This window comes from Telmatherina bonti (assembly GCF_933228915.1).
Source record: "Telmatherina bonti genome assembly, chromosome: 9".
In the NCBI taxonomy this organism is placed as follows: Eukaryota; Metazoa; Chordata; class Actinopteri; order Atheriniformes; family Telmatherinidae; genus Telmatherina; species Telmatherina bonti.
Window position 1 is genome coordinate 2,294,357 of NC_136627.1, and position 20,763 is coordinate 2,315,119.

Below are 20,763 nucleotides of genomic sequence, written 5' to 3' on the forward strand. Positions count from 1 at the left end.
ATTATTATCACTGTTAATAATAATAATCATCATCATCATCATCATCATCATAATCATAATCATAATAATAATAATAATAATAATAATTAAAAAATCTCATCTAGAAAATGTGAGAAATCAGAAAACGTTTTGTTTTGGAGAACCAACAAGCTTGTGATTATTTTCCATTGCTGCTTATGAAATGCAGTTTCAGTGACAAAAATCTCAAGTAACCAGAAAAAATGTCCAAAATAATTTCTTGTCATTGTAGCAGAGCAACAAAGAGGTTGGAGCTTTGACCCCACTTGGTGTATACCGGTAAAACGCCTGAGTGAGAACATCCAGTCAGATGAAGATCTGATCCTCGTCTTCATCTTGTCATCATGAGCTCAGTCTTTTCAGACCAGTCGTTTGTAGCTCTTTCCTCTCACATTAGAACATTTCAGAACGTTTTTGGCTGGTTTGGTCATCGATCTCAGTGTCTGGAGACATTTATGGATCGTCCTGCAGCCTGGAAATGAAAGAGAAAAACATCTGCTGGCATTGAAAGCAACAATGATGAATGGCGGTGAGACGATGCAACGTCCAGCTGTTTGCTGCTCTCAGCCATGTGGTCGTCCTGTTAGCGCTGACAGCTCTGTTATCTCTGTTCATCTCACTGATCCTCTGAGTTTCATGGTTTCTGGTTGGAAATGAAAAGGAGACTTGGCCGTGGTGACGACGGGCTCTGGGAGGGATGGGACACATCTGCTGCAGCAGGAAGCTGCCAGGCAGCTTTAATGAGGCATAGCGACCAGCATCACCGTTTTTCTCTTTGTTTCTGGGAGATGTTCCCTCTGAGCTAACGGACTGTGACAGGCAGTCGTCATTTATTGACCTTTTTAATCTGCTTCCATATTTCCTTGTCTGAGACTCACACTGTCCCTGCAGAAAGAATCAATAGCAGCACCGCTGCAGCTGTCTGAAGGCTAGCAATAAAACCAGGACAGTTAGAGAGGAGGGAGTGGAGTCTTTAGCAGGAATATGTTACCATCAGGCTTGTTTAAAGAGCAGGAGGCTGCAGAAACATGCAGACGTTCCAGTCTGATGTATTAATACTTCTACTGTCCCTGAGGCTGAGCAGGACAGACAGACAGACGGCAGCATCTCCAGAAACTTGACCTCAAGCTTTGCTTTTTTTTCTGACAGAGAAATAAACACATGAAGTAAAAATAAATAAGTTCTCTTCTTTCCAGTCGCAAGTTTTTACTGTGCTGTGTGTTTCTGTGTGTCTGCAGCCTTTGTGTTGAGCTGCGTCTTCCCTCGGCGGCCTCTTCATGGGGACGTGTCAGTGGACAGCCTCCACTCAGGAGGAAAGGCTTCCTTCTCCTGTCTGACTGGCTACCGCCTGCAAGGCTCCGCTCTGCTAACATGCTACAATGCTAGCATCCCTTACTGGAGTGGAGAGGAGCCACGATGCGTAGGTGAGACCCAGACCAGCACAGCTCATCCATTCATTCATTCATTCATTCATTCATTCATGAACCGCTTGGTCGAGTTCAGGGTAATGGGAAGCTGGACCCATCCACCCATCCATCCATCCATCATCCTAACCACTTCATCCAATGAAGGGTCGCAGGGAAGCTGGAGCCTTTCCCAGCAATCATGAATGAATGAATGGATGAATTAATTAATGGTTGAATGAATGAATGGATGAATGGTTGAATGCATGGATGAAATAAAGGTTGAATGGCGGATGTCCTCCACCAACATTAATATTTATGGTGCATGTTGTAACCAAAACACCTAGAAAGGAAGAATCTTACTCAACAATCGCCTTAACCGACCAAACGTAATCAAAATCTACCAAAAGTAATCTAACATGCATCCTGTTACATCAATCTCTGTCTCATGAACAAAGTACCCGCCTTATATTCCCTCTCAGCCTGATCCCATCATGGCCACCTGCCATCTTCCAGGTAAGAACAGTTATAAAGTCATTCCTCCCAGTAACCCTAAACCTAACAATGTTGGCACACAGTATCCTCCGGGACATGTTCAATAACCCTAACCCCAACCCCTAATCCTAACCCTAACCCCAACCCCAACCCCTAATCCTAACCCCAACCCCTAATCCTAACCCTAACCCCAACCCCAACCCCTAATCCTAACCCCAACCCCAACCCCAACCCCTAATCCTAACCCTAACCCCAACCCCAACCCTAATCCTAACCCTAACCCCAACCCCAACCCCTAATCCTAACCCCAACCCCAACCCCTAATCCTAACCCCAACCCCTAATCCTAGCCCTAACCCCAACCCCAACCCCTAATCCAGTAGTTCTCCATCCACTGACATCAGGGACAATATTTATACTAATTTTAAACAATTACTGAACACAATGCAACTCTTGCCCCTCCTCATACTTGGTTCAGTCCAGTGACATCACTTGGGTAAAACTCATAGACATAATATGCATAGACGCTGCATCACGCCGCCTACACGAGCTGACGTCTCATCGTGCCACCATCTTGGATGGGTCTCCATGTGCCTCCAATGAATTGATCTGTAATGTGTAGGCCCAACCACAACAATAACTTCACCTATTTTTCCTGATTTTCTCACAGTTTGGTTTGTTACAAAGGGCAGAGATATTGTTATGATACAGATCAATGTCACACATTAAAACTACGTGCTAAAATATTTTTATAATGCTATTTAACAAAGACATAAGGTAGCTACAATAAAAGTAAGTTTATAAATTAATTTGATACTAACATATTTGTTTATTGATGCATTTGGATTTATCTATTTTTATCTGATCAAATAAATTATTATTCAACCTTGTGAAATGTAATTCCACACGATCTGATTTCAATATTTCGCCGGTTATTACAACCATATGCTGAACAAAATACGGGAATAGTTGCTGCTTTATCTTGACTACGGTTTGTACTGATAACAGATTTAATTGTATACATCCATCCACTAGTGGCGCTGTTGCCTAACTTGTTACTGCCTGAAGTACGCTAAATAAAGGAGTATGAAAATGGCATCCTGAGTGTGAGTACAGTCAATACATGGTACCAGGAGTGGGGTAGTGAAAAAAATTAACAACATTCGCCCACCAGACGAGTTGAAACTTTCGGGGAATGTTAACGAAAACTGGAAATCCTTCAGGCAGGGTTTTGAGCTGTATTTGTTGGCAGCTGGCCTGGACGCCGAGGACGAGCGGCGCAAAGTAGCATTGTTGCTAACGGTAGCTGGCCGTGGTGCGCTGGATGTTTTCAATACGTTTGAATTCGAGAGAGAAGAGCTCGTTTTGGAAGAGGTTTTGGCAAAGTTTGAAGAGTACTGCACGCCAAGGAAAAATGAAACCTATGAGCGGTACGTGTTCAGAAACAGGATGCAGAAGGAAAACGAGTCCATAGAGCAGTATGTGACCGATTTGCGTCTCAAAAGCCAGTCCTGCAGTTTTGGTACCCTATGTGATTCAATGATACGTGACCAAATTGTGCTCGGAGTGCAAGATAAGAGAGTAAGGATGCTGTTGCTGAAAGAAACGGATCTTACTGTGGAGAAAGCCATAGGCATTTGTCAAGCGTCTGAGAGCACAAAGCTTCAGCTAAAGACTTTTGATAATGACGGTGAACCTGCGGCTGTGGACACCGTGAAGAAAGGCGCCAAAGAGACTGAAAAGAGACATTTTAGAGAAATGAAAGAGAGAAGAAAACAACAAAAAGACTGTGACAGATGCGGAAATAAACATGTTCCTAAGCAATGCCCTGCTTATGGAAAAGACTGTAGGAAATGTGGTGGCAGAAACCACTTTGCAAAGTGCTGTTTTGCTAAAAAGAAAGTCCACATGGTGAGAAGGGACAAGACAGCGAGCAGCGGTGACGAGGACGAACTGCTGTACCTGGATATGGTTGCACTAACTGACATGGACGGCTACGAGGATGAATGGATTGCACATTTAAATGTCAATGGTGTGGAAGTGCCTCTGAAAATTGACACTGGTGCAGAAATAAATGTATTGCCATTCAAATATTTCAACAGATTGAGTCCAAAACCACAGGTGAAGCCAAAGAAACTGAACTTGAGAGCCTACAACAATCAGCCTATTCCGCACGAGGGAGTGTTTCGAGCAACTGTTAAAGGGGAAGGACGTTCTTGCACTGCTCTGTTTGTCCTTGTGGAGGAGGATAGACAACCGATCCTGGGACTGAAGGCAAGTAAAAAGATGGGACTAATCAAAAGGATTCATGTCATAAACAGCACAGTTCTCAATACTGCAAATGCACAACAGAAAACTGTAACAGAAAATCCAAAAACAAGTGAAATAGTTAAAAAGTACAGTGATGTTTTTGATGGTGTTGGCTGTCTACCAAACAAATATAAAATACAGCTAAAAGACAATGCAGAACCAGTGATACACTCAGCTAGAAAAGTGCCTGTTGCACTTAAAGAGAGACTGAGAAAAGAGTTACAGATACTCATTGATAAAGGAATCATCAGAAAAGTTGAAGAACCAACCGACTGGGTAAATTCACTTGTAATTGTGGAAAAGAAAAACAGAGATCTGAGGTTGTGCATAGACCCAAGAGATTTGAATAAGTGGATTAAAAGAGAACACTTCAAGTTGCCTACAAAGACAGACATTACGAGTGCTATGGCGGGTGCTCGTTATTTTTCCAAGCTGGATGCGTCCTCAGGTTTCTACCAAATTGAACTGGATGAAGAAAGCGCAAAACTGTGCACTTTCAATACACCATTTGGAAGACACTGTTTTCTGCGGATGCCCTTTGGGATTGCTTCCGCACCCGAAGTTTTTCACAGGACTGTACAGCAAATGTTCGATGGAATGGAAGGAGTTGGAGTATTCCTTGACGATGTGGTTGTATGGGGAACTACACAAGCTGAGCATGATGAACGTTTAGCAAAAGTGGTGGCAAAAGCAAAGCAGTCGGGGCTGAAACTGAATAAACAAAAATGTCAGTTTGGGGTGAGTGAGATAACTTACCTAGGAGACAAACTATCCGCTGAAGGGATACAGCCTGATCCCGAAAAGGTGAGAGCAATCACACACATGCCCTTACCTGGAAACAAATCAGACTTGCAGAGAGCCTTAGGCCTCGTTAACTATGTAGGCCGCTTCATTCCAAACCTGTCAGCAAACACAAAGGCACTGCGTAGCCTACTGGAAAATAGTACAGGCTGGCAGTTGAACCATGAGCACGACACTGAATGGGAAATGCTAAAGAGCAGCCTTGTCAAAGAGCCAGTGTTGAAATTCTATGATCCTGCATACCCAACTAAGGTTTCCACAGATGCTTCCAAGGATGGACTGGGAGCGGTGTTGCTTCAGCAGCATGAGGACACATGGTTTCCTGTAGCGTACGCCTCTCGTACAATGACAGCAGCGGAGAGAAACTACGCTCAAATAGAAAAAGAGACATTGGGAGCGGTGTTTGGATGCGAAAAGTTTCATGAGTACATTTATGGACAAGAAGTGGTGCTAGAGACGGATCACAAACCACTTATTGCGATCTCCACAAAACCTCTGGGAGAAGCACCGCCACGCATTCAATGCCTTCTTCTTCGCCTTCAAAAATACAGTCTCAAGTTTGAGTTCACACCTGGGAAACACCTCATCATGGCAGATGCTTTGAGCAGAGCATCTTTGAACTGTAAGGAACTGAGCAGCACTGAACGCGACGTACAAGTGCATGTTGACACAATGCAAAAACACATGCCGGTGTCTAAAGAAAAATGGAAACAGATAGCAGAAGCTACATTGGATGACAACGAACTGCAGAATGTGATTAAACAGATCCATCTACCAGGAGAGCAAAGGCTGAGCCACCCATACAAAAACTTTAAAGAGGATCTAAGTGTGGTGGAAGGAGTTCTACTAAAAGGAAAAAGGATTGTCATACCGGTTTCAATGCGCTCACAAATGTTGCAACTCATACAGGAAGGACATTTAGGCATTGAAAAGTGCAAAAGACGAGCACGAGCCTTATTGTACTGGCTGCAAATGAATAAAGACATCGAACGCTACATTCAACGCTGTGAGACGTGTCAACAACACAGATACCAACAACAAAAAGAGCCACTTTTATCTCACAGCAGACCAATTCAACTTTCAATTCAATTCAACTTTATTTATATAGCGTCAAATCACGGCAATGCCATCTCAAGACGCTTTACAGACAGAGGGGAAAACATAATGAAGGCCAATTCATAACAGCCTATATAAGGAAACCAACAGATTGAGTTGAGTCCAACTCAATCTCCCATCCTGAGCAAGCACACTGGCGACAGTGGGAAGGAAAAAACTCCCTTTTAACAGGAAGGAAACCTCCGGCAGAACCCGGCTCAGGACAGGCAGCCATCTGCCTCTGCTGTGTGGGGGGAAGAGGACAGAAAGACAACAGACAATAGGAACTGCTACTCCCGGCCAGGGAGACCTGCTGAGACAGGAGACATACATGTTAATGATGCTACACTGTTATGGGGGGGGGGGGGGGGGGTAAAAGAAAGAGATAAAGAGAAAAAGAAAGAAGCTCAGTGTATCAGGAAATGTCCCTCAGCAGTCTAAACCTATAGCAGCATAACTAAGGGATGCTAACCATCCCTAGCTATAGGACTTATCAAAAAGATAAGTCTTCAGCCTAGTCTTAAAGGTGGGGAGGGTGTCTGCTTCCCTAACACTAACTGGGAGCTTATTCCATAAGAGAGGGGCCTGATAACCAAAGGCTCTGCCTCCTGCTCGGCTCTTTGAGACTCTAGGAACCACAAGTAAGCCTGCAGTCTGCGAACGAAGTACTCTACTTGGTATATAAGGAACAATGAGGTCTTTGATATATAGTGGTGCCTGGTTGTGGAGGGCTTTATATGTAAGGAGAAGGATTTTAAATTCTATTCTAGATTCAACAGGCAGCCAATGAAGAGAGGCTAAAACTGGAGAAATATGATCTCTCATGCTGGTTCTGGTCAGGACTCTGGCTGCAGAATTCTGGATCAGCTGAAGGCTTTTCAGGGCATATTTAGGACAGCCCAGTAATAGAGAGTTACAGTAATCTAGTCTCGAAGTAACAAAAGCGTGAACCAGTTTTTCTGCATCACTCCGAGACAGAATGTCCCTAATTTTGGCTATATTACGTAAATGAAAGAAGGCTTTTTTAGTAACCTGCTTAATATGTGGGCCAAAGGACAGGTCAGGGTCAAATATTACTCCAACGTTTCTCACTGTAGCACTGGAAGCTAAAGTAATGCCATCCAGGTTCATTACAAAACCGGAAAATTTAGCTCTGAGTTTTTCAGATCCAACGAGAATTACTTCAGTCTTATCTGAGTTTAAGAGGAGAAAATTTCTAGACATCCAAGTCTTTATGTCTATGAGACAATTTTGTAGCCTATTGGGCTGATTTGTTTCATCTGGTTTAAAGGATAAGTATAGTTGAGTATCATCTGCATAACAATGAAAGTTTATTCCATGCTGTCTAATAATTTTGCCTAAAGGGAGCATATATAGCGTGAAGAGTATTGGTCCAAGTACAGAACCTTGAGGAACTCCATGACTTACTGTAGTTTGGGAGGAGGACTTGTCATTTACATGAACAAACTGAAGTCTATCAGATAAATATGATTTAAACCAGCTTAACGCTGTACCTGTAATTCCAATCACCTGTTCTAGTCTTTGTAACAGAATGTTATGATCGACTGTATCAAATGCAGCACTAAGATCAAGCAAGATAAGTACGGACACAAGTCCTTTGTCTGAGGCCATAAGAAGGTCATTAGTAACTTTCACCAATGCTGTCTCAGTACTATGATGAGCTCTAAATCCTGACTGAAACTCCTCGCATAAATTATTTCTGCTCAGGTGGGCATGTAGCTGAGCTGAAACTATTTTCTCCAGAATTTTGGACATAAACGGGAGGTTAGATATAGGTCTATAATTTGCTATCACCTCTGGATCCAGAGATTGCTTTTTAAGTAAAGGCTTGATTACAGCAGTTTTAAATGATTGTGGTACATATCCTGTCACTAAAGACATATTGATAAGATTTAGTAGTGATGTATTAATTAAAGGGAAAATGTCCTTAAAGAGGCTCGTTGGGAGAGGGTCTAAGATACAGGTGGATGGTTTAGATGAAGCTATTATTTTAGTTAATTCAGAGGGTTGGACAGGACAGAAACTATTTAGACACAAGTCAGATCCTGGTTCTAAGGATGCTTCGGAGACCACAACAGGCTCAACATTATAGGTAGAAGGAAGAGTATTGTGAATTTGATCTCTAATAGTGTCAATTTTTTTCCTGAAAAAATACATAAATCATCCCAGCTAAGTGAGAAAGGAATACATGGCTCCACAGCGCTCCGGCTCCTAGTAAGCCTGGCTACAGTGCTGAAAAGAAACCGAGGGTTGTTTTTGTTTTCCTCTATCAATGATGAATAATAAGCTGTTCTTGCCGTACGTAAGGCTTTTTTGTATACGCTTAAACTTTCTTTCCAGGTTAAGCGAGACTCCTCTAGTCCTGATGAACGCCATCTGTTTTCCAAACGCCTTGATGCCTGTTTTAGAGCTCGAAGCTGGGATTTAAACCAGGGAGCCTTCATAATCTTACCTAATTTCTTCTTCTTTAGGGGAGCAACATTATCCAAGGTTGTACGCATTGAAGCTATTATAGTATCAGCATGCTAATCAATCTGAGTGGGAGTAAGGCTTAAAGGGGGACTCTCAGTCATGCTAACACATGGTAGATGTGAAAAAATTGATTCAATTGATTGTTTAAATTTTGTAATATTATTGTCTGATAAACATCTACTATAGTAGAATTTATTTTTGGTCAGTGAGTAATCAAATAAAGTGAATTCAAAGGTTAATAAGAAGTGATCAGACAAGACAGGGTTTTGAGGCAAAACTTTGAGCTTATCAGTCTCAATACCACATGTTAGAACAAGATCAAGAGTGTGACCATGAGAGTGAGTGGCTCCATTGACATTTTGTGAAAACCCAATTGAGTTTAGAATAGAGCTAAAGGAAATGTTTAAACTATCATTTTCAACGTCAACATGAATATTAAAATCACCTAGTACAATGACCTTATCAGTAGTCAGCACTAACTCAGACAAGAGATCAGAGAATTCGGTCAGAAACTCGGAGTAAGGTCCAGGTGGGCGATACACTAATGCTAAAAGGAGCGGTTTCTCTCAATTCCATTTTGGATGAGATAAATTTAATGTCAGGAATTCAAAGGATTTATAGTTAGTTTTGTGCTTAGGATTAATTAAAAATTCTGACTGAAAAATAGCTGCAACACCTCCTCCTCTGCCTGTAGTTCTAGGAATGTGAAAGTTTAAATAGTTAGCTGGCGTAGCTTCATTAATACTAAGATAATCCTCTTGCTGTAACCAGGTTTCCGTAAGACAGAATAAATCAATGTGGTGATCACATATCAAGTCATTGACTAATAAAGACTTATTTGGGAGGGATCTAATATTCAGTAGGCCACACTTTATTGTCTTATTTTCTGATTTTATTAGATCCATTGTTTTTATTTTTATGAGGTTTTCACGATTAACCCCAGAAGTGTTTTTGTGTTGTTTAATTCTTACTGCTGGGGAGTTGTATAAGGTCGGAATGGGGTTTTGGGTGGGCGGCGGCAGGTGGGAAGCTGCAGAAAAGTGTGTAGGACTACAATTCTGCCTCCTGGTCCCAACCCTGAGTTGTCAATTTAGCTGACTAATAAAAGAGTCCATATTGCTAGATAAGACAGCGGCTCCATCCAACGTGGGATGGATGCCATCTCTCCTAATAAGACCAGGCTTTCCCCAAAAAGCGCTCCAATTATCTATAAAACCCACGTTGTTATCGGGACACCACCTAGACAACCAGCGGTTGAAGGATGACATGCGGCTAAACATGTCATCGCTGATTACATGACCAGACGAGCCTTGGAGAAAGGTCGGCGCAGACTTGTTCCATTTGGCTGGTAAAGATTACCTGGTCATCATGGACTACTATTCGAACTATCCAGAAGTTGCTTTTCTCACCGACACAACAACAAGGCAGGTTATAAAGCACTGCAAGGCCATTTTCGCAAGACACGGAATCCCGGTGACTGTGGTCAGTGATAATGGGCCTCAGTTCGGCAGTCAGGATTTCAAAGACTTTGCGGAGAAGTATGGGTTTCAGCGTGTAACATCGAGTCCGTTGTTTCCCCAGTCGAATGGCTTAGCTGAAAAAGCGGTGCAGATTGTAAAAAGACTGTTTAAAAAAGCAACAGAAACTCGGAGTGACCCTTGCTTAGCCTTACTCAACTACCGAACTTCGCCACTGGAGTGTGGAAAATCTCCAGCTGAACTGCTGATGAGAAGAGAGCTGAGAACACGTCTACCTTCAGCTGCACACTTGCTGGACAAGGAGAACAGACAGTACACGAACAGACATACCAAACAAAGTCATGCTTATGTAGCACCCAACCCAAGTAGCTAGATATTAACCCTTTGGTTAAGATTGGTAATAGTACAATGAGTGGGGCCCTGGGTACGTTACTTAAATCCAAATAAACTAATATTGGTAAACAGGAGAAACAATAATAGTTGGCTGTTAACCATTTACACTTACTTAGGTTTTTTTAATTATGGCGGTGCCTCCATCTCCCAAGGAGAAAATGTAAAATACCATAGTTTACATTCACTCAGAATAACAACTGTAGCTGGAAATCAATAACACCCGTTATCCTGTAAAGCAATTAAGACGTAACACAGAAAGTTTAAAGTAAAAATATTTAGTAAATAAAAATAAAGAAATAAAAATTAGCAGATAAAGTTTTAAGGGTTTCTCTCAATACAGGTGTGGGGTTCAGTTATTCCACAACTTCATCAAAACACTATTTCAGACTGTAACATCCACACATATAAGAGTCCAATTAAATCAAGTTCAGCTTTATACCAGGAATTAAAGAGTCTTTGGCGCTCAAATAAACAATTGTTGCAGGCCTGATACGACGCTCGGGTTCGTTGGGCCAAAAAATAGAAAAATGGCCGTTTCTTTGGTTCACAAACCAAAATTAAGGTGAAGGTGCTTTGGTTTTACTCACAATTCCTTATGCTCAAAGGAAATGGATGGTTAAAACCTTGTCGGTCATCATGCAGGTCGTTCTCTGTAACCGGGCTGGCAGCTCGGCTTCACAGGCTGTGTGAAATGCACTCGGTGAAACTCGTTTCTCTCTCTTTTTATCCACAGCACAAGAGTCCAGAGAATTCCTCTCGGTCCATCGTCACAGGGTTATATAGTCCAACACAGCAATGTAGACTCTGCATCCACAATGTTTTCTGACCATTTTTCCCTGTAGCTTAACTTCACAACCTTCGTCAGGCAAACGCAGTAGCTGAATGCCTCAATCCTAGCTGTTTCCCTTCACTTCCTGTCTTAGATCCCTCCCTTATGCATGTGATTGGACATGGAGTTTACATCGACCAATATGATAACAGAGAATACAATATTGACAACACATCAAGTTGATTGGTAACCAAAAGCACATGTTGATAAGTACGTTCCAAACAAACTTGTGGCAAATAGCATTTTTCCCAAACTGAATGACAAAACCTTGGGTTGGTTTATATCTGACTTTTATAACTATTTATGAACACATTTTAACAGAAGAAATTAACTGTTTTACTGTGATTAACAATATTTAATGCATTTTAAGAAAGGGTTTTAACATATTTATATTTTAGTCCTTTGGGTCTATAATGAAATTTTAGACCGGGCTACACTTACAACAAAACTGCCAAACCATTAAGCCCACTAGCAGAAGAGGATGTGGTACGTGTCAGATGTGATGGAAGATGGGGACCTGTCGCAAAGGTGATCAGAGAGACAACTCCAAGATCATACGAAGTCATCACAGAGTACGGCAGCACACTGAGAAGAAATCGACGTCACCTACTAAAAGTACCAAACACAATCTTTGGAGAGCTTGAGAACAACAATAGGAATGGACAAATACAACCTGGAAGTCCGAATGCAAACCTCACAGTTTCCACTCCAGGAACTGCCAGAAAGACATTGCAAGCTCCAAGTGACCCCACTGTAACATCTCGAAACGTAGAACAGGAAAGACCTCGCAGAAATGTTATGAAACCTAAGAGACTAATAGAAGAATGTTGAGTTACATGCCATACAAGCTACAATGTTATTAAGGTACGCTGTGTTTGTATTATAAGCGCCTTATATGTAATAGGAGCCAATGCTATATTTGTGGTTCTACTAAAGTTAAATACTTAAAAGAAAGAAAAAAAAAAAAAAGGTATTTGGTCTATACTGTTTAAGACAGAAGTTATACTTAAGAAAGAAAAAAAGGGAGATGTACTGATAACAGATTTAATTGTATACATCCATCCACTAGTGGTGCTGTTGCCTAACTTGTTACTGCCTGAAGTACGCTAAATAAAGGAGTATGAAAATGGCATCCTGAGTGTGAGTACAGTCAATACACGGTTGACTCTTTTATTTACATTTATTAATTTATCAATATTGAGATACAGTTGTATAAAGTCTGAAATAAAGTATTGTATCAAAATTGGGCAATTCAGAAGTTAACAATGAAACATGAACAGAAACAGAAAGAAAGAAGAGACATTAAATAAATGGAACCACATAAAACTAGAAAATCACTGTTAGTGCAAACCTCCGCCAAGGCCTTTAAAAAGTTCCTGGATCCAAACGGTGATCCGGATCACCACCAAAAGTAAATCAGTTCTTCTTTTTCACATTTCCAACAAGTCCTGAAAATTTCATGAAAATCCGTGTGTAACTTTTTAAGTTATGTTGAACACAAAAACAGATAAAGCTGGTAAAAACAACCTCCTTGGAGGAGGTAATAATAAAATGTTGATGAAAGGAGGAAAATGATGTGGAGAAAAACCAGTTTTACCACACTGAACTGGCAGCAGATGTCCAGTACTCAATGAAACCAGGAGTGGAAGTGCAGGGTTTGGGTTATTTATTGTGATTATTTGTGTAGTTGTGAGTATTAACATCTTAGGTAGACCTGTTACAAAGCTTGGTTGGGTGTGTTTAGTTTAGAGGAATAATAACTGCATTAAATCAGATATGGACACCACATCACGCTCTTCTGCCTTTTTGTTGCCATGGTAACATCTTTCTCATGGTTGCCAATCAGAGAATCAGCATGAAGGTTAAAGGAGTGTGTGTTTGAGTGGGCAGAGTGAGGAGGAACCGTGCCGAGGCCACAGAAATGTCTTTCACAGATAAACAGGAAGATCAGAGGGAAATTTCCCACCATGGTTTTCCTGAAGACCTTCCGTAACATTCAGAACCTGGTTTTTCTGTTCTTCAACCACAACTTTTCCTGTGTTGAACTTGTATTTTGGATCAAATCATCAATTATATTTGACATGAAATTCGTGTCAGCTCATCCGTCTGAGCTCATGTGCACGTAGTGAGGCGGTAGACCTGCCGACAGACGGAGGTGAGGAGCAGCAGACCTGATCTTTCTAACGGAGGAAGGCCAGACGAGCTGGATGGATAAGATCAGTCCAGCATCTGATTTTCTCTGGTTGAGCGGCTGACTGTTGGAATCCTGGTCAAGTTGCAGAAAAGGAGACGCTGTCAAAGCGCCCTGCTATCACAGTGACACTGTTAGGATGCTGTGTTTGTTGCCTAGCAACGACAGAGCCAATGACCTCACAGACCAGAATGACCCAGGTTGTAGGTTTAAACAACATGGCGAACGGATCGACTCGTGTTCAGGAGGGTTGAAAAGCTCTGCGCGTCCCTTCAGACCAGCCGCTTGACCTCGTCCTAATTTCTAAGACAATAAAATACCTTTTGCACTGCCTTGGTATGAAAACACTCATTTGCATAAAACTGTCCCTAAGTTTGGGGGAGAAAAGGGGACATTTTTTATTATTTTACCTCTTTTGTAATATTATTATTATTTTATTATTACCATTAATATTTTATTATTGGCCCTGCGATGGACTGGCGAGCTGTCCATGGTGTACCCTGCCTGTCGCCCAAAGCCAGCTGGGATAGGCTCCAGCTTCCCAGTGACCCTGAATTGGATTAAGCGGTTTAGAAAATGGATGGATGGATGGATGGATGGATTTTATTATTGTTTTTATTATTATTATTATTATTATTTTGATAGTACTTTATATATTTTAACATGATATTGAAGGTAATTTTCTTAAGACATAATTTTTTGTATCTTCCGACTCTGTGGGATGTTAAACTACTGTCAATGTGTTAAACTAGTTTCTTCTTCCTGAAGCAGATTATTCCTTCCCTCGCTGCATTTTGCCACGTTTGCAGGATTTTCTTGCAGCCTTTCTTCTCTTTTCTATCAGCAGTTTGAAAGGTTTCCTCACAGACTCCCACCCCATTTATCTGTTGGTCCTGCTGGTCTTCTTCTGTGCTCCCACCGGAGCTGATAAATCTTTTATTTTCCTTTTGTTGTCGAGATGAAGCCAACTGATGAATATTTAGCAGCTGTTTTCCTCTGACTGCTTCACATATCTAATGTTTTCTGAAAGGAATTTAAAGAGGATGTTTGTATGGCGGCGCCGCTCTGCATCTCCATCATGACTTGTGACTGTGTGTGTGTGTGTGTGTGTGTGTGTGTGTGTGTGTGTGTTGGCGATGGGGTGGAGGTATTGAGGTGTGATTAGGTGTCAGTAGAACTCTAGGGTGTGGGCGACGTCGTGGAGTAATGGGAGGAATGACAGAAAGTAAGGAATCAGCAGAGTTTAAACGTTTGCTCCTGGTTCTGTTCTGATCTCCAACATTTTATCCGCCATCGAGCAGAACGCCGTTCTTCCCGAACGCAGAGCACGGAGCTGTTCTGTTCTAGTTATTCAGCACACGCATGTGACACGTTAGCAGGTTACACAGAGTACTGGGAGAGAACCAACTCATACTGGGAGAACACGCAAACAGAAAGGATTCTCTTCAAACCGCTCCTCCCCGCAGCCGAGACTCGAACCAGCAACCTTCCTGCTAACCGCTACACCACCGTGTTCCATGGCTGTCTTCATTAGTCATTTCTTCCATGTTTTTCCAGGTTCTTCCAGGTTTTTTCATGTTCTTCCAGGTTGTTCCATGTTCCCCTCCCTGAGCCGTCACCTTATCGTTGTGGAGAGGTTTGTGTGTCCCAAAGATCCTAGCAGCTATGTTGTCGGGGGCTTTATGCCCCTGGTAGGGTCACCATGGCAACCGGGTGTCTAGGGGAGGGACCAGACCAAGCACAGACCCCTATGATGACTACAAACATGGGCATAAATGTTCCCTTGCCCAGATGTGAGTCGCCGGGACCCCCCTCTGGAGCCAGGCCTGGAGGTGGGGTACGAGAGCGAGCGTCTGGTGGCCGGGCCTTTACCCGTGGGGCCCGGTCGGGCTCAGCCCAAAAGGGTTACATGGGCCCCACCTCCCGTGGGCTCACCATCTGCGGGAGGAGCCGTAGGGGTCGGGTGCAGTGTGAGCTGGGCGGCAGCAAGAGGCGGGGACCCTGGCGGTCCGATCCCCGGCTGCAGAAGCTGGCTCTAGGGACGTGGAACGTCACCTCTCTGGTGGGGAAGGAGCCTGAGCTTGTGCGCGAGGTTGAGCGGTTCCGACTAGATATAGTTGGACTCACCTCGACGCATGGCTTGGGCTCTGGAACCAGAACCCTCGAGAGGGGCTGGACCTTCTTCCACTCTGGAGTTGCTCATGGTGAGAGGCGCCGAGCAGGTGTGGGCATTCTCATCAGCCCCCAGCTTGGTGCCTGCACGTTGGGGTTTACCCCGGTGGATGAAAGGGTAGTTTCCCTCCGCCTCCGGGTGGGGGGACGGGTCCTGACTGTTGTATGTGCTTATGCACCGAACAGCAGGGAGTGCTGGAGGGTGCTCCTTCTGGGGACTCCATTGTTCTGCTGGGGGACTTCAATGCTCACGTGGGCAATGACAGTGAGACCTGGAGGGGAGTGATTGGGAGGCGTGAAGAGGGGGGCGGAGCTTCAACTGATCACCACCTGGTGGTGAGTTGGCTCAGATGGTGGGGGGCTTCGAGGAGATTCTGGTCCACCATCCAGCGGCTCAGGGGGGGGGGAAACAGTGCTCCATCAACACTGTGTACAGTGGAGATGGGGTGCTGCTGACCTCAACTCGGGACGTTGTGGGTCGGTGGAGGGAATACTTCGAAGACCTCCTCAATCCTACCAACACGTCTTCTGATGAGGAAGCAGAGCTGGTGGACTCAGGGGTGGACTCTCCTATCTCTGGGGCTGAAGTCGCTGAGGTGGTCAAAAAGCTCCTTGGCGGCAAGGCCCCGGGGGTGGATGAGATCCGCCCGGAGTTCCTTAAGGCTCTGGATGCTGTGGGGCTGTCCTGGCTGACACGCCTCTGCAGCATCACGTGGACATCGGGGGCAGTACCTCTGGACTGGCAGACTGGGGTGGTGGTCCCCCTTTTTAAGAAGGTGGACCGGAGGGTGTGTTCCAATTACAGGGGAATCACACTCCTCTTCCAGGTTCTTCCATGTTCAGGAGTCTGCAGAAAGTTTGAGACCACTGTGAAGAGTGAAAAACTATCATTTGAACAGTTGTTGTTTCTGTCTGATTTGGAAACATGAATATGACTCATTGTCATCATCAGCATGCGAACTATTTTCCTGTCAGTCTGATAGAAACTTCTGAACTTTGGTCCAGATGATTCCAAGCTGCATCTTTCCTGAACATGTGGACAGAATGAAGACGATGGACCCACATCACGAGTCTCCTTTAAGCGAATCCAAATGACGGCTGGTGCCACGGTTACGAGCAGAACGTGACCCTGTGTAGAAAAACGTAGGAGGACCAAAGTTTTAGCACGGAGAGCTGTTCACTACTGCCCCCTCTGTTCTGGAGGGGAAGCTGTTATTAGTCCAGCCATTTACAAGTTGTTGCATTTTGTTAACACTATGCGATTTAAAGCCAGAGACCATGATTTCCTTTAGCTGAAGCTTCATGTTGGACTGAAGACGATGAAGTCTGAGTGGATCTCTGCTAACCGCTGTCCCACTCTTCCTCCTCTCAGCTTCTTGTGGGGGATTCATCAGGAACGTCACCGTCGGTCGGATTGTCTCTCCTGGTTTTCCCAGCAACTACAGCAACAACCTAACCTGCCACTGGTTGCTGGAGGCCCCTGAGGGCCAAACGCTGCACATCCACTTTGAGAAAGTGGCTTTGGCTGAGGATGATGATCGGTAAGCTTCTGTGGTGTGGTGTTAGCTGCTTTTTAAACTCCAGCCATAGTTTACATCATAGAAACAGAATTTAACAGATTTGATGTGTGTTCGTCCACACATCAGCGTACTCACAACATACTTATCAACAGGCTTTAATATCTGGCAGCATGTCGGGTCAGAAGAAGCAAAGCAGGAATTTCATGACACTACACCAAACTGGCTGAGCTGGAGCCACAGCGGCCGCCACAGGTTCGATTCCCAGCCTGGAGCCATTTGTCCTGTCCAGCTGGGTCATTGTTACCTCCAGAGACATACTACTATTACTTTTACTACACAAGACTTTTAGCACATCCTACCTGGAAAACATGAGTTTACAGAGTACAGTTCAGACTTCAGGAGTAAAAACAGAGTACAGTTCAGACTTCAGGAGTAAAAACAGAGTACAGTTCAGACTTCAGGAGTAAAAACAGAGTACAGTTCAGACTTCAGGAGTAAAAACAGAGTACAGTTCAGACTTCAGGAGTAAAAACAGAGTACAGTTCAGACTTCAGGAGTAAAACAGAGTACAGTTCAGACTTCAGGAGTAAAAACAGAGTACAGTTCAGACTTCAGGAGTAAAAACAGAGTACAGTTCAGACTTCAGGAGTAAAAACAGAGTACAGTTCAGACTTCAGGAGTAAAACAGAGTACAGTTCAGACTTCAGGAGTAAAAACAGAGTACAGTTCAGACTTCAGGAGTAAAAACAGAGTACAGTTCAGACTTCAGGAGTAAAAACAGAGTACAGTTCAGACTTCAGGAGTAAAAACAGAGTACAGTTCAGACTTCAGGAGTAAAAACAGAGTACAGTTCAGACTTCAGGAGTAAAAACAGAGTACAGTTCAGACTTCAGGAGTAAAAACAGAGTACAGTTCAGACTTCAGGAGTAAAAACAGAGTACAGTTCAGACTTCAGGAGTAAAAACAGAGTACAGTTCAGACTTCAGGAGTAAAAACAGAGTACAGTTCAGACTTCAGGAGTAAAACAGAGTACAGTTCAGACTTCAGGAGTAAAAACAGAGTACAGTTCAGACTTCAGGAGTAAAAACAGAGTACAATTCAGACTTCAGGAGTAAAAACAGAGTACAATTCAGACTTCAGGAGTAAAAACAGAGTACAGTTCAGACTTCAGGAGTAAAAACAGAGTACAGTTCAGACTTCAGGAGTAAAAACAGAGTACAGTTCAGACTTCAGGAGTAAAAACAGAGTACAGTTCAGACTTCAGGAGTAAAAACAGAGTACAGTTCAGACTTCAGGAGTAAAACAGAGTACAGTTCAGACTTCAGGAGTAAAAACAGAGTACAGTTCAGACTTCAGGAGTAAAAACAGAGTACAGTTCAGACTTCAGGAGTAAAAACAGAGTACAGTTCAGACTTCAGGAGTAAAAACAGAGTACAGCTCAGACTTCAGGAGTAAAAACAGAGTACAGTTCAGACTTCAGGAGTAAAAACAGAGTACAGCTCAGACTTCAGGAGTAAAAACAGAGTACAGCTCAGATTTTAGGCGTAAAAACTGGAGTCTGGGAAAAAAAGAAAAGGGTCCGATGGGGTCCATCTATGAACATCATCCCGTATTTCCAACAGCTCCGAGACGTCAGCCTGTTTACTGTCCTCATCACTGCAAATGTTTACTTGCAGTTTCCATCTCCGAAAACACAGTTTGTCACGTTGACAAACTACAAAGATAAATATGAACAATGTGGAAAATATTTCATGGTTTTGTGTTAGAACACGACAAGGCTTTAAAATGGAGATGAACAACACTGAATAGTAAAGATGTGCTTGCAGGGCAGCGCTTGTGGGTCAGACATGTTTCTGACGACGCCACCGGCCGGCAACTGTCTGTCAGGGCAACATGACAGTGACGGCACCATCATTTAAACAGCATGCAGCTCTCATTAGCGAGGGCTGAAAGGCAGCGCCATGGGGGGGAAATTAGCAGAATAATCCATCCTGTCTTACAGAAACAGCTGCTCTAGACTGCTTTAACACTCCCGCTGCACATGCAGAGCTCAGGCTGGAGGAGACATGTTGACGGTGGAGGATCAGAGAGAAAAACATGTCTTCTGCGTGATGAGCTGAGCTCAGTTAGCTTTTCAAACAGCACCACTTTCAGCTGCTTCACTGATATAAAACATCCATAAGCCCCTGGCTCATGCATCACATCAGGAAGATAAGAGACAGAAAGAAAGGAGCGCAGCACGACGTCACAGATCACACTGAGCTCACATCCAGCTGGATATGAGCTAAGAACTGATCCATCACTTTTCTTTCCTCTATCTCAGGCTGCTGATCAAGAATGGCAACAGCATAATTGCAGCTGTGTTGTATGATTCCTATGAGGTGGAATATCTCCCAAACGAAGGTCTGCTCAGCACATCCAGGCACCTCTTCATCGAGATGACCACAGATGCTTCTGGAACCTCCACTGGCATTGCCATCAGGTATCAAGGTAAGAGGACGAGCGACGGACAGCTGATGTCCAGGATGTGATGGCAGCGAGCATCTTCTAACGTGCTCCTCACCATGTCGCAAATCTTCTACACATGAAAGGTGACGGCCGCGAGCTCAAGCAACAAATCCACCTTCCTATTTTCTCCCCAGCTTCATGTCACACACATCTCCCACTGGCTTCATGTCACACACATCTCCCACTGGCTTCATGTCACACACATCTCCCACTGGCTTCATGTCACACACATCTCTACTGGCTTCATGTCACACACATCTCTACTGGCTTCATGTCACACACATCTCTACTGGCTTCATGTCACACACATCTCTACTGGCTTCATGTCACACACATCTCTGTCTGGCTTCATGTCACACACATCTCTACTGGCTTCATGTCACACACATCTCTGTCTGGCTTCATGTCACACACATCTCTACTGGCTTCATGTCACACACATCTCTGTCTGGCTTCATGTCACACACATCTCTACTGGCTTCATGTCACACACATCTCTGTCTGGCTTCATGTCACACACATCTCTACTGGCTTCATGTCACACACATCTCTACTGGCTTCATGTCACACACATCTCTACTGGCTTCATGTCACACACATCTCTGTCTGGCTTCATGTCACACACATCTCTACTGGCTTCATGTCACACACATCTCTGTCTGGCTTCATGTCACACACATCTCTACTGGCTTCATGTCACACACATCTCTGTCTGGCTTCATGTCACACACATCTCTACTGGCTTCATGTCACACACATCTCTACTGGCTTCATGTCACACACATCTCTGTCAGGCTTCATGTCACACACATCTCTAGTGGCTTCATGTCACACACATCTCTACTGGCTTCATGTCACACACATCTCTACTGGCTTCATGTCACACACATCTCTGTCAGGCTTCATGTCACACACATCTCTAGTGGCTTCATGTCACACACATCTCTACTGGCTTCATGTCACACACATCTCTGTCTGGCTTCATGTCACACACATCTCTGTCTGGCTTCATGTCACACACATCTCTACTGGCTTCATGTCACACACATCTCCCACTG

The 20,763-nt window shown here is 43.7% G+C and overlaps 1 protein-coding gene across 1 annotated transcript in view; it reads left to right on the forward strand.

Moving 5' to 3' along the window:
• sez6b (seizure related 6 homolog b) overlaps window positions 1-20,763 on the forward strand; it is a gene marked incomplete at both ends in the record, with an annotated part of 290,853 nt that overhangs the window by 197,382 nt on the left and 72,708 nt on the right. Inside the window, 3 exons of the mRNA XM_079246643.1 lie at window positions 1,257-1,442; window positions 17,050-17,218; window positions 19,521-19,687. Of these exons, the coding sequence (XP_079102769.1) occupies window positions 1,257-1,442; window positions 17,050-17,218; window positions 19,521-19,687 (522 nt within the window). The remainder of the gene's footprint in view (window positions 1-1,256; window positions 1,443-17,049; window positions 17,219-19,520; window positions 19,688-20,763) is intronic.